General features: G+C 37.0%; 1 protein-coding gene across 28 annotated transcripts in view; it reads right to left on the minus strand.

Annotated features, from left to right (window-relative positions):
- The window catches only part of PTPRD (protein tyrosine phosphatase receptor type D), a 1,423,918-nt gene that overhangs the window by 217,217 nt on the left and 1,192,837 nt on the right, over positions 1 to 13,864 (minus strand). For all 28 annotated transcript variants that reach the window (XM_075209451.1, XM_075209482.1, XM_075209417.1 and 25 more), the window contains one exon: positions 2,555 to 2,722. In XM_075209451.1, the coding sequence (XP_075065552.1) occupies positions 2,555 to 2,639 (85 nt within the window). In that variant the 5' untranslated portion in view covers positions 2,640 to 2,722. The remainder of the gene's footprint in view (positions 1 to 2,554; positions 2,723 to 13,864) is intronic.

Consider the following 13,864-nt stretch of genomic DNA (forward strand, 5'->3'; position numbering starts at 1 on the left):
ATTTAGATATATTATCACAAAGTAAAACATGATGTCATCTGCTGATAGATGCTTTTATATGTCCCGATAATGCTGAATATATCAATTAATAGTAAATTGTAAATGGTCAGGATAGAGCAATCCACGTACATGTTTTATTTTTAATTATCTTCAAACATGCACATTTCTCTTTAAATATGTATTGACGCAACAGTTTTCCTTTGAATATGAATTGCATTAGCTCTTCTTGTACAAGAAGCTTTGACATTTTCATAAATATTATCTACTAAGCCAATTAAACCATTCCTACTGCACACTAATTATGGATTTCATTTAATGATTGAAGTGGGTCAGTGTCATGCCAACAACTACTTCATAGTAGAAGTCATTCTTTTGAATATATACCACATTAAGATTGTACTTTTCCTTTGTTTGAAGTTACTTAAAGAAAGTCATCTAGCTGAAATAGTAAAGTTAAATATCAAAACATTTTACTGTATGTAAACAGAATGTTTGTATAGTATATATGAATGAACAAATGTAATATAAATAAAAAACGTGAAAGGCATTCATAATTACTTTATAAAAAACTGAAGCTAAAATAATTATTTTAATAGTAATGTGGGAGGCATCCTTGTCAAGGGATTAAAATGATATGAACATTTATGTGAAAGCTCAGGTAGCTATGCAGGTAACATAGAGGAGAATTATGTATGTTTGAGAGAATAGTTGTTTGCAAGCCTATGTAATTCTTCCTCTGCTTCCATCTAAAATTACATTGAAATAATTGGCTAAACAACAGCAAAAGAGTTTGTAGCCCCCTGTTACTCTCCTAATTAGATGCTGCTGAGTGAATAACTCAGTACATTGATATTTTGGAAAGGGTAGGACAGTATAGGAAAGTCTAGTCTATAGCATGAATATTTTTTAATGATTATTCTTTTTAAATGCTAAACATTAAACAAACAAAACTTTTAAACTAGGATAAGATTAAACTTTATATAAAATAAAAATATTATAGGAAAAGATTCCTATATTATTCAGCTGTTTAATTAATTCAGTCTTTACGCTTTCCCCTATTTCCTTTTTTTTTTCATGTACTGTTGATAAACTCCCCTCACAATATATTATCAAAAAAATAAATACAAATCAAAAGACTCTTCATACCCTACCCAGGCCCGGCGCTCCCATTAGGCAACCTTAGGCAGTAGCCTAGGGCGCCGGGACCTGCAGGGTGCCGCTGCTGCTGTCTAGATTTGAAAATCTAGTCAGCGGAGAGAAGTGGGAGATAGGTGCCGCCGCCGCTGTTTTTTCAATATCCGCCGCCACTGTTAATTCATTCTGATGCGCCCGGGCTGCCCGGCGCATCGCACACCTGATCAGTGACAGATCTTTACCTGTCAGTGACAGACAGTGTGAATAAAGTTCTTTCCAGACGCCCCCCTCCCCTCCCCTCCCAGCATGCATCGCTCCGCCTCCTGTGTGAAGAAGGCGAGGAGCTGCCATAGGAAAGAGAGAAGAGAAGAGAAGTGAAGTAAAGAAAAGAAAAGAGAATAGAAGAGGTTTGAAGAGCCCCCACTGCATCTACAGACCAGGTAAATAAAATTGAATCATTTATTTATTTATTGTGTTCGTCTGGGTGGGGGGGGGGGCGGGGCAGGAAGGGGGGGGGGGGAGTGTTGAAATTTTGCCTAGGGCACCGAAAACCCTAACACCGGCCCTGACCCTACCATTAACCAGAAGTTCCTTTGGGGGCTCAGCAGTGGGGAAAGAAGTTTTTTCAAGCCCCATTGACAGCACCATCGGAGCCGGGTTATGAGCGGGGAAAACTATACAGACAAAGAGCTTCCCATTGGTCCGTGCCGTCATACGCTGTCTAGGATGCACGAGCAACACTACTTTTGCCAAATCTTTAGCACAGTCTAGGGTGGAACGCCAAGAACTTGGTGCTCACGGCCCAAGATACTTCTTGGCATCCCTACCATGAACTATTAAGCCTTGGTAGTTGCCTAAAACAGCAAAATAGCTATATCTCTCTAATATGTTAACATGTGTTGAAAAACAATAGCTATTATGATATCCACAAAGTTTTGGATTCTTATTTGTACTCGGTCTGATTTTCTTCCTCATTTTTCTAGTCTATAAAATAGTAATAATAATAATAATAATAATATTAACAATAATAATACAAATAGTAGAAATACTACAGTTTCTAATTGAACATATATATCTGTGTGTTGTATACCTTTTGTTCGAGGGCACTGGTAAGCCATGCTGTATTACATTTTTCTGCGACTTAACTTTGTTCTTCTAAAGATTAACATTATAGTGGTAAGGGCCATGTGGAATAAAATTGCTTAGTATGAAGCACACATTTCAGCACATAGCCCAGCAGAAGTACTGAACAAAAATACATAAATAGTTTCAAAGGGTGGCTTAGAGCCAGTGAAGATCCCACAGTGTCTTTACCGTTCTGTCATAGAGAGACCTGTTCAAAGACCTTAGCTGTTGCCAACAAAAAACAAAAGTACCCATTACGGTCAAGACCTCAAACAGAACAAAGCACTAGACTTACTTTCAGCATGCGTATGGAGTAGGAAGCACAGAAGTACCAGCATTGGCCTGGCAAAGTTCATCATCTGACAGCTTGGCACCTGCATGCTTAGGAAGGCTTGATTTCACTGGCTCTCAAAGCCAACGGGTTTCTACCCACTTGAGTGTTTCGGTGCAGTATTTTCACAGCCTGGAGAAGAACAGAAGGAAACACATAAGATAAGAATATGATCCTTTTACTGTATTAATGTCAGTTGCCCATCATGCAACACTGAAACACCATTAGCTATAACACATTTTTTCCACATTATACTGAGTGAAGCACGTTATACACTTTGTGTTTTTGCCAACAAGCCTGATGCCAAGAAGCAGCTTGGCAGGGCTGGTGATGTGTTTCCCCATATTAGAGTAAAGTAAACCTAATCCCAGATGGTTTCCTCCCCGAGTCAGATCATCTCCCGAATAATTTATCTTCATAATTAGCTGTAATTTTAGTAAAGGTAGTTCCAGGTTAATGCATTCCGTAGGCTTTACCAGATCTAAAATTCAATACATATTTCTAGTGCATTTATCTGTGAACAAAATTTAGACATGTATTTAAAAGATACTGACACACTGCAGTTTCATGAATAATAAAATAAAACATTGTCAGAGCAGATTGTCATACTAAAGGAATAGCTTTAAAAATGGGGAAGTGGGTAAATAAAGGTTTGGCAACCTGTGGCTGCAACCTGCTAATACTACTATATTACCCAATTTGCTCTAGATGTTAGGAGTATTCAAGGTTGCAATGGTCATATAACTAGAATGATCAAATATTGCTTCCTCCTGCATACTTTGCACCACTTTTCATTACAATTTATTACTGAAGGTTATGAAAAAAAATATATATCACATTAGAGGTCATTTATAGCAGACAAAATTGTCCATAAGTCAAAATTCTCTGTGTGCCCCACCAACTGCACCTTGAGTTGTGCAGAATCACATGGGTTTGCAAAACAAAAAACATGATTACAGTGTTTGTGTAGAAGTCTGGACGGGTGTACTTAGTTTTGTGGACATGCAAAAATTAAACAGATAATTAAAACAGATAATGGAGTAGAGAGTGTGCATTTTTTGTGGTGTTCCAAATTTAGCAACAGTTCAGACTTGGAGGAGATCAGGTCTCATCCTATACTTGGGATGGTGCATTTTGTAACTTCCAGTTGTACTTCATTTGAGAAGTGAAATTCTAGGTGTAAATAACCCAATAGAAAAAAAAGGATCAAAACATACAAAAATGCTACATATAATAAAAACAAGCCTCCTATCCTCACAACTAATTTAAAAGAGGCTAATACAAACATTATTGTAGCACTAAAACTGAACAGTTTAATTTAATTTAATGGAAGAAGGGGAGCCTCCAAAGTGGAAGGATGATGGACTATGATGTTATGTTTACAATCCCGCCTCTACAAAAATAAGGATAGTAGGCACACACCTGTGCATTTCATGTGCAAGTTTATTCCATGTTTATGTCCTCATGTGTGTGTGTGTCTATATATATATATATATATATATATATATATAAAAAATATATATATATATATATATATATATATATATGTACATATACTTTCTGGGTATTAATGTTGAGGAACAAATTGCTCTAATCCATTATCTTCATGATACGGTCTAGTAGTCCCGGAGGTAAGCATACTTTATTGCAGACTAAGTAAAACATTTAGAATGCAGAGTAGAGTAATAAAATATATCACTGTTAAGTGGAACCCAAAGGACTTTAAAGTTTAATATTTATAGTTGCGCAAATTAAATTATGTTTCCTTTTACTATGCCATTTGATAAGATAACAAGCTAATACTGTACTTGCTTGCATTAAATGTGTATTTAAACAGGTCCACATTTTTTTAAAGGTCAAATGTGTAAAATACACTCTAAGGGCCTGATGTTGAGTTAGGAGCAAAGTAAAAGAAAAGGAGCATATTTGCACTTACTACAGGTTTTAGCTCAGTGGATCCTAAACTTTTTCAGTTCAAGGCACCCTTAGGGTCTCCATAATTTTTCAAGGCACCCCTAAACCAAAATAATTACCAAGTAGTCCCCCACCTTGCTTACCACTGGCCCTGGCCGAGGCACCCCTGTGAGATCACCGAGGCACCCCAAGGAGCCTAGGCACACAGTGCGGGAACCACTGTTTTAGCTCATTGTAAGCTGGACATATGCAGTTCTCTATCTACGCCTGGCCCCAACTGTATATAACATAACATTTCTGCATTTGCTACGCTTGGTACTCAAAAGATGGAAATTCTGCAGCAAAGGTGAGTTCTAGATACGCTCTGTTACTTACCTAGACAACGGATGGATTACCCTTAGAGAAGTCCATAACTATTCCTTAAATTTTGTTAAACAGTTTCAAAAGAACATTTACTTAAGTCTTTGGTATAGAGTGTATTTAGTAAATGATTAGATGTATGGTAGAGTCTATAATTGTAGAACTATAACTGTCACACTTTATAATGAATTATGAAATGATTATTACAGTTTTTCTTGCTGAATACAACAAGTGTTTCCAAGTAAACCCCATCACTTATTTAATACACCCCTTATTAATTATCCTCACTACCTTTACTCTCCTGCAGGACTGCTCTTCTGCATTTACTGCCTGTCCATATTTAAGCAGACAGAAACTGATCTGGGATCAGTTCCCTTCTGAGTAAGGATGAGCGGGCTCGGATTCTGCTAATCCGAGCCCACCCGAACAGTGCGGATCCGACGGGATCCAAGCACTGTTCGGGTACTTCCGGCCGCCAAAGGAATCCGAAACGAGGCTATGACATCCAAGTCTCGCGTCGGATCTCGCGACACTCGGATGTCATAAATACTCACCTTGCGGACGCCATCTTCATTTCGCCTGACATCAGGGAAGAGAGAGGGTGTGTAGGGTAGTGGTGCTCCTGCGTGATCAGTGCTCTGTCCTTGCTGAGTCCAGTGGTGCTTTATGCCTGTGTCCAGTGCTCTGTCCTTTCTGAGTCCAGTGGTGCTTTTATCCTGTGCTCTGTCCTGCTGAGTCCAGTGGTGCTTTGGCCAGTGTCTGTCCTGCTGAGTCCAGTGTTGCTTTAGTCCTGTGCTTTGTTGTGCTAAGTCCATACAAATTTTATAATTATGAAAATCTCTTACAAATTACTAAAAAAAATTTTTTAAAAAAAATTATACAAAATGAATAAAAAAAAAATATTTAAGCAGTTCTAAAAAATAGGTACTGCAATCTATATTACATTTACTACGTTGATTTTTTAAGCAGTGCAAGAGAATAGGTACTGCAATCTATATTACATTTACTACGTTGATTTTTTAAGCAGTTCCAGAGAATTGGTACTGCAATCCATATTACATTTACTACGTTGATTTTTTAAGCAGTTCCAGAGAATAGGTACTGCAATCTATATTACATTTACTACGTTCATTGTTTAAGCAGTTCCAGAGAATAGGTACTGCAATCTATATTACATTTAATACGTTCAATTTTTAAGCAGTTCCAGAGAATAGGTACTGCAATCTATATTACATTTACTACGTTGATTTTTTAAGCAGTTCCAGAGAATAGGTACTGCAATCTATATTACATTTACTACGTTGAATCTTTAAGCAGTGCAAAAGAATAGGTACTGCAATCTATATTACATTTACTACGTTGATTTTTTAAGCAGTTCCAGAGAATAGGTACTGCAATCTATATTACATATACTACGTTCAATTTTTAAGCAGTGCAAGAGAATAGGTACTGCAATCTATATTACATTTACTACATTGATTTTTTAAGCAGTTCCAGAGAATAGGTACTGCAATCTATATTACATTTACTACGTTCATTGTTTAAGCAGTTCCAGAGAATAGGTACTGCAATCTATATTACATTTAATACGTTCAATTTTTAAGCAGTTCCAGAGAATAGGTACTGCAATCTATATTACATTTACTACGTTGATTTTTTAAGCAGTTCCAGAGAATAGGTACTGCAATCTATATTACATTTACTACGTTGAATCTTTAAGCAGTGCAAAAGAATAGGTACTGCAATCTATATTACATTTACTACATTGATTTTTTAAGCAGTTCCAGAGAATAGGTACTGCAATCTATATTACATTTACTACGTTCAATTTTTAAGCAGTGCAAGAGAATAGGTACTGCAATCTATATTACAAGAGAAAGTGAGGGAGGAGCTGGTAAACCATTGCGATTCCACCAAGCATGTAGCTCTTGTGGATAAAGCCCTTCGTACGCTTTGCCAGGATCCGAGGGTGGTCACTCTTTTAAAGTCAGAGGAATACATTCTGGCCACTGTGCTCGATACTCGGTTTAAAGCGTATGTTGTGTCTCTGTTTCCAGCGGACACAAGTCTACAGAGGTGCAAAGACCTGCTGGTCAGGAAATTGTCCTCTGAAGAGGACCGTTACATGCCAACAACTCCACCTTCATTTTCTTCCACACCTAAGGCTGCCAGGAAAAAGCTCAGTTTTCCTAAAAGACCCACTAGCGGGGATGCAGACAACATCTGGTCCGGACTGAAGGACCTGCCAACCATTGCAGACATGTCTACTGTCACTGCATTGGATGCTGTCACAATAGAAAAAATGGTGGAGGATTATTTTGCTGACGCCATCCAAATAGACATGTCAGACAGTCCATATTGTTACTGGCAGGAAAAAAAGGCAGTTTGGAAGCCTCTGTACAAACTGGCTCTATTTTACCTGAATTGTCCCCCCTCCAGTGTGGTCTCAGAAAGAGTTTTTAGTGCAGCAGGGAACCTGGTCAGTGAGCGGCGAAGGAGGTTGCTTCCGCAGAACGTTGAAAAAATGATGTTCATAAAAATGAATTATCAATTCCTCAATCAAATACAGCACTGGCCTCCAGATCCTACAGAGGGACCTGTGGTTGTGGAGTCCAGCGGGGACGAATTGATAATGTGTGAGGAGGAGGAAGTACACACTGTAGGGGGAGAGGAATCAGAGGTTGAGGATGAGGACGACATCTTTCCTCAGTAGAGCCTGTTTAGTTTGTACAGGGAGAGATGAATAGCTTTTTTGGTGTGGGGGCCCAAACAAACCAATCATTTCAGCCACAGTTGTTTGGTAGGCCCTGTCGCTGAAATGATTGGTTTGTTAAAGTGCGCATGTCCTATTTCAACAACATAAGGGTGGGTGGGAGGGCCCAAGGACAATTCCATCTTGCAAATCTTTTTTTGGCATTATGTGACCGTCCAACAGTTGTTTGCCATGAGCACAAAGTATGACAGTAGTCATCCTATGGCAAAGCGGATAACTGCGGCCTTAACAGCTATGTTGGTGTTAGACGTGCGTCCGGTGTCCGCCATCAGTGGAGTGGAATTTAGACGGTTGATGGCTTACCCCACTTAGACTCTCCTGGGGATTTGTGGTGTCAGACAACGCCAGTAACATTGTGCGGGCATTACATATGGGCAATTTCCTTTGTGGCTCCATTATCCCAATTAAAAGGATTTTTACCTGTTGGTGTAATGATGTTATAAACACTACACTTGAAAGCTTGAGCCTTTAAATGAAAAAGTCACTCTTCATTGCACGAAGATTTGCAACAGGGACAGTTTTTTTGTTCCCAAAGTCAACAAGTAACACTTCAACGCTGTCTGTCTTTGACATACTTTATGGGATCTCAATGATGAATGCTCTGTACCATGGTCGTCGAAAACAAGAGGTAGTGACGCGCTCGAACTACACCCTCAGTCTATATGCTGCAGAGGATGTAGGAGCAGCCATATGTGCAGTGGAATTTAGACCAGTTGGAGGAGGTATTGTGGCCCCGGTACCAAATTAGGTACCGGGGCCACTCCACTACGCAGTCCAGAAATCTACCTCGGTGCAACGTTTTGGACTAAAAACAATATTGTGAGGTGTTCAGAATAGACTGGAAATTAGTGGAAATGATTGTTATGGAATGTTATTGAGGTTAATAATAGCGTAGGAGTGAAAAAAAAACAAAAAACTGGATTTTAGTGCTTTTTATGCTTTTTTAAATATAAATCAGAACCCAAAACCCGAAATCAGAACCAAAACCTTTCGTCAGGTGTTTTGGCAAAAGAAATCAGAACCCAAAACCTCAAGCTAATCAGAACCCAAAACCCAAAACACTAAAAGTGCCCGATGCACACCCTTACTTCTGAGCAGGTTTAAATTTGGTGCTATGGTATGCTGGGCAGTGGCCATCAATTAGATGCTGGTGACGGAGGTCAGAGCAGAGAACCTCTCTGAGCTCTGTAACACTCCTCTGCTACTCAGTTTATTTATTTTTAATAAGGCAGGTTAAGGGCATTAATTGATGGACAGGGCAGTGGCACCAATGTCACCCTTTAAACCCTTCAAACAACAGTCCTGCTCAGTAGACATGGCATTTTGTGTCAGTATGAGCCATTAATAATTATTCGCCTAGTTGTTTGTTATTTACATTTATAATTTTTTCATAAATAGCATTTTTAAAATCATTTTTATTTAAGTACTGTAAGATTACAACATCTTGTAAAGTTGCCATATTAATGTATTATCAAATATTATTGATTTGAGATCCAAAACATATTGTAAATATACTGTGATACTGAGGCCAAAAACATATTTTAATGTATTTTAGATATCCGATAAATATATCTGACATAGATGACACCTGTGTTAAATTAACACAAGCTGCATTTTTACAGCACACATGGCCTTCATCCTGTTTATCCTTTGATACCATGTACTGTGCTCCTGAAATGAATGAAAGGCAGAGAAATCATAGTAGGCCATGTGCTGAGGGCACCAGCTCACTCTTATCATCATAACCATCTTTATGCCAGTATTTCAAATAGCAGCAACATCCATAAGACATCAGTCCTGTCGGACTCAATTTGTGTCTGTGCAAGCGTATCCGAGCCAACTGCTACATAATGACTTTGATGCTATCACTGAGATGGAGATATATAGAATGTGCTCTCGGAGGGAGAAAAGGTTGCTTTGTTTTCTTGTGCTGTTCAACAGTGACAGTGAAGGCCTTATCCACATAAATACAAAGATTTAGGATCACATTTCAGGAACTGGTGAAAAAATAATTCTATGATAAAACTGATTTTAAAAGTCAAATTGTACTCTTTTTAATTGTGTATGGTTTAATTAAAAAGTAAAAAAAGATAATTAACATTTTGGCTAAACATTAAGAAAGCATATTAGATTTAGTTTATTTTCCAGTGGATGTAGAAAGGAGGGAGGGGCTCTAGAGATGATTGAATTTCAAACCGGTTCTAAAATTTAAAACAAGTTTCACCGGTTATAAGGCCCACACACAATCGCAGTACAATCATCTATATTGAATTTGAATTGACCCAATTTGAATTGCAGCACGAAATTTGCACCATACGCTCGTTATACGCAGTTCGCATTTCTATTCGAGGTTTGCATTCACAGTTTGTGTTTGTAGTTCATTTTAAGATTAGTGTTTTTAAACATCTTTATGTTAAAATTGTATTTCCTTAAATATTTTTAAATAATAAAAAAGCACTAACAAACTGTTTTGCTAATCAAACCAGGTGGAGAATCAATCTGTGCCCACTAGGTAGAACTTGTTACTACAGAGAAGGGTGATAAAGGGTCTTTATAGCCATTAACAGAACATATAGTACTGCTACTTTCAAACCTCATCTCTTTTCTTGTAATGTCTACAACAATGCCCCTATCTAAAACTGGCCATGTAGATTTAGGTTGGGTACACATGCAGATTGCCATATTGGGCATATAGTAACATTCAGTACTTGGGCCAAATAATAGACTCACACAGGACCCAAATGACTGCAAACATAAAAGATTATCATTGGCCATCTGGATTTTTATGGTTTTGGCAATGATTACAGTTTGGTGGAAGCTCACAAATGTGACAATTTTAGGTCATTTTGCTCCAAATATTAAAAACTGTACAACATGACTGCAATGTGTGTAGCCGGCTAAACTATGTCTAAAAAAACACATGCTTGTGTACTGCCTACCCGTTCTGTGCTTGACAAGACTACAAGTAATCTGCTCTCCACTGACGTAACTTAGATACGGCCATGCTTAATAGCTGTTGGTGACAACTATTTAAGAAACTGAAAGACCCTAACTGACAACGGGACCTGAAAAATAAGAGGGAGAAAAGGATTGATTTGGGAATTGTTTGCAATGATCAACAGTGTGTAATGCTAAAAATAAAACTATTTTACAGAATGCATTCTGTCCACATTTCTTTTTCGCCACTCTCCCTTGCAGCGCAGTTTTGTAAAGGGTCAGGACTATAATTATAATTCACAGTTGTACCATATTCACTTCATTTCTTATGATGAATGTGACAGTGTTCTGCGGAATTTTAAGGGTCTTCCTCTGATTGGTGCTATTTAATAACCCTTTCTCAATTTTGCTTTGAATGTTAGTTTGAAAGAGCTCTTGTCAAGCACTGAATTAAATAACTGTTGGACCTATCACAGACAGTTACCATTGTTTATAAATCAATGGAAACACTTTACCTGTATACAGGTGGACTGCAATCATTTGATGATTTGAGCCCTGAAAACACTGATATCACCAAGGTTTATTTAGTTAAATCTAAACAAAATAATTTAATTCCTATGTAATCAATTATTGGCTGCTTCATTTGTAATTAAATAAGAAATTATGTAATATTACAAGGTATTGTGTATTGAACAGTGGTAAGAATTCTTATATAAATCTAGTTTTATTTCATGTAATGTAATAAATTAAATGTAATAAAATGCAAGAAGTTTGAATACTTGTTATAGCCACTGTAGCTATGGATTCTCATTAAACAAGATGTCCTCACATCCACATTTCCAAAAGTAATGAGCAAACTGCACAAAATATCTGCAATCTAATATTAGAGTATATTAGAAGCGTCATCAAGCAGCAGAAAACACCAAGTGCTACAAAGCATGAATTCATTAGACAGTTTATAAACAGTGAAATGATCACAGCAAATATACAAAGAAATACCAAATAATGTTTACATACTAAAAAAACATGCAAGTAAACAGGCTGGAGAAAACAATAAACTCAACATCCCATGACTCTTTTATCAAGTGTATTCCAAGTAATGGTAAGGAATGGTGAGTTTAAAGACATGTGTATCGCTCAGTCCCACAACCGCAATGTTACACTATTGTCTGTCTATATGGTCTGCAAATCAATCTCAAATCCACTTTAACCCTCAGAGCTTGGGGTAGTCGCTGGTCTCCGGTTACAGCTACTGGACTCCTAGATAAACTAAAAGAAACAATGCCATATATGCCATAAAGTTGAGGCATCTGTATACAGCATTTGAAGTAAATGGTGACTCACTTAAAAAATAAGTAATTTAACTGAATAAACGGAAGTGTGTATTCTCTAATTATATTTGCTGGTAACAAAAAAATTATTTTAATTATTAGAATACACACAAGCATTAAAATATATACTACAAAGCCACATTCATTCATATAGTGATTTATAATTACTTAATTTACACATACTGTAGAATGCACCAAGAGTAACTTATTTTATTTTATTTTTTGCTTAGATGTCAAAGTTCACTTGACACATTATAGTGATTTTTTTCTAAATTCATAAATAAAATGAGTGGACACTTAAAGTGGTTTTCCGCTTTTTAATCAAACTTGCACCTATAGTAAAATCCCCCACTATTATCTGAAACAGGAACAGAGCCTGTTTTCTGCTACAGGTAAAACACAAGATGGGGATAACCCCCTCCCCTTTGCTAAACATGGGGGGCATGACAGATTAGGAAGAGGTTGTCCAAAACCGGGGAGCCTCTTAAAAATATGCTATTCTCATAATACTGGCGTATAAATGTAATAAAACAACATCATTAAAAAATAATTACAATCAGGATTTTTTAAGTCTTGGTTTATAAAGATATCTTCATAACAGATCAGCCAGTTGACATGTGTTTTTAAAATAGTCATAACATTTCATTTTGGCTATGTGAACGTGTATACAATTAATGACAACAAACACCTTTCTTTTCCAATTACAAAATACACACAACATGACCCAGTTTGTTTATTGGTTTACTATGTTTGTCCCCAATTGTGAATTGCTACGGAATATGTTGGCGCTATAGAAATAAATGATGATGATGATGATTTTGCATGCTATATATGGGATATTCTGCAGCTTTATTGCAGGTAATATATTAATTATATTATTATATAAATACGATGAACTAGTCACTTATTTCTTGTTTACATAGGTAGTACTTTGTATATATATATATATTTATAAGCATTTTAGGGGTGTTGGCTGTCAATTTTAAACATTTTTATTTGTTCCAAAGCAATCCATCTAGAAATGAAATAAATAACAATCTAAATTTGTAACAGTAGGTAAAAAATGCTTTAGTGTGCTGTGCAGACCCTAAACCAGATTACTGTTAGCTTGCAAGCTTTAGTTTAGAACTGTGGCAAATGCTGAAGTGTATAAGCTTGAAAACATCCTAGCGCTAGCTGAAAAAAAATAAGCTTAGAAAGTTTCCACTTTGCTTTCTGCAATCCCCCATCCTGCCGTAACAAGCAACTTTCTCTGCTGGGAACTGGAAGATGATTAGCTCTGCAGAGCGCCATATTACCCTATTAGTATATCCATTTTTTATTTGTTACAAGAACTAGCAGGTAGTGGACAAATAGATTTTGCTACAGATTTACACATGGGATGGAAAAGTGCAAGAAAACACAAGTATAGTGTTGATGCTCTGAGCAAAACTCCATTCACTGAATTCAGTAGTATCTCTTTGAACGCATAAAAAATGCACGTGCCGAAAGAAGCTTGCTAGGCTCAAAGTGGGGACGGCCAGATATTAGAGACATGAAAATGATGACAAAAGGAGCATATGTATTAAAATTACACTTAATGTGGCAATAACTATATTTTTATTGCTACTTATTGCAGACATCAAAAATAGTCTTTTCTTGCAATTTATGACATTACAAGCCAACAGTCTGTTCCAAAAATAATGTTATTGCAGGAATAGGTAAATTGCAGCTAATACCTGTTATGGAACTACATGCTAAGAAAAACGCTATGTCAACCAGAGTGGGATACGTCTGGCTGAACTGCAGTTTTCATTTTTATCTTCCCCTTCTATTCCCTTTGCTGTTAGCTTCTCCCTAATGCCCATCACATTTTGTGCAAAAAGAAAGTTCACAGATAAAAGAGGTCAAATACACTACCTGTACCTCTCATCATACTCTAAAATAAGTTCTAGCATTATATTGTGCAGTTGGCGGATA

This window comes from Mixophyes fleayi, chromosome 1 (genome assembly GCF_038048845.1).
Source record: "Mixophyes fleayi isolate aMixFle1 chromosome 1, aMixFle1.hap1, whole genome shotgun sequence".
Lineage (NCBI taxonomy): Eukaryota > Metazoa > Chordata > Amphibia > Anura > Limnodynastidae > Mixophyes > Mixophyes fleayi.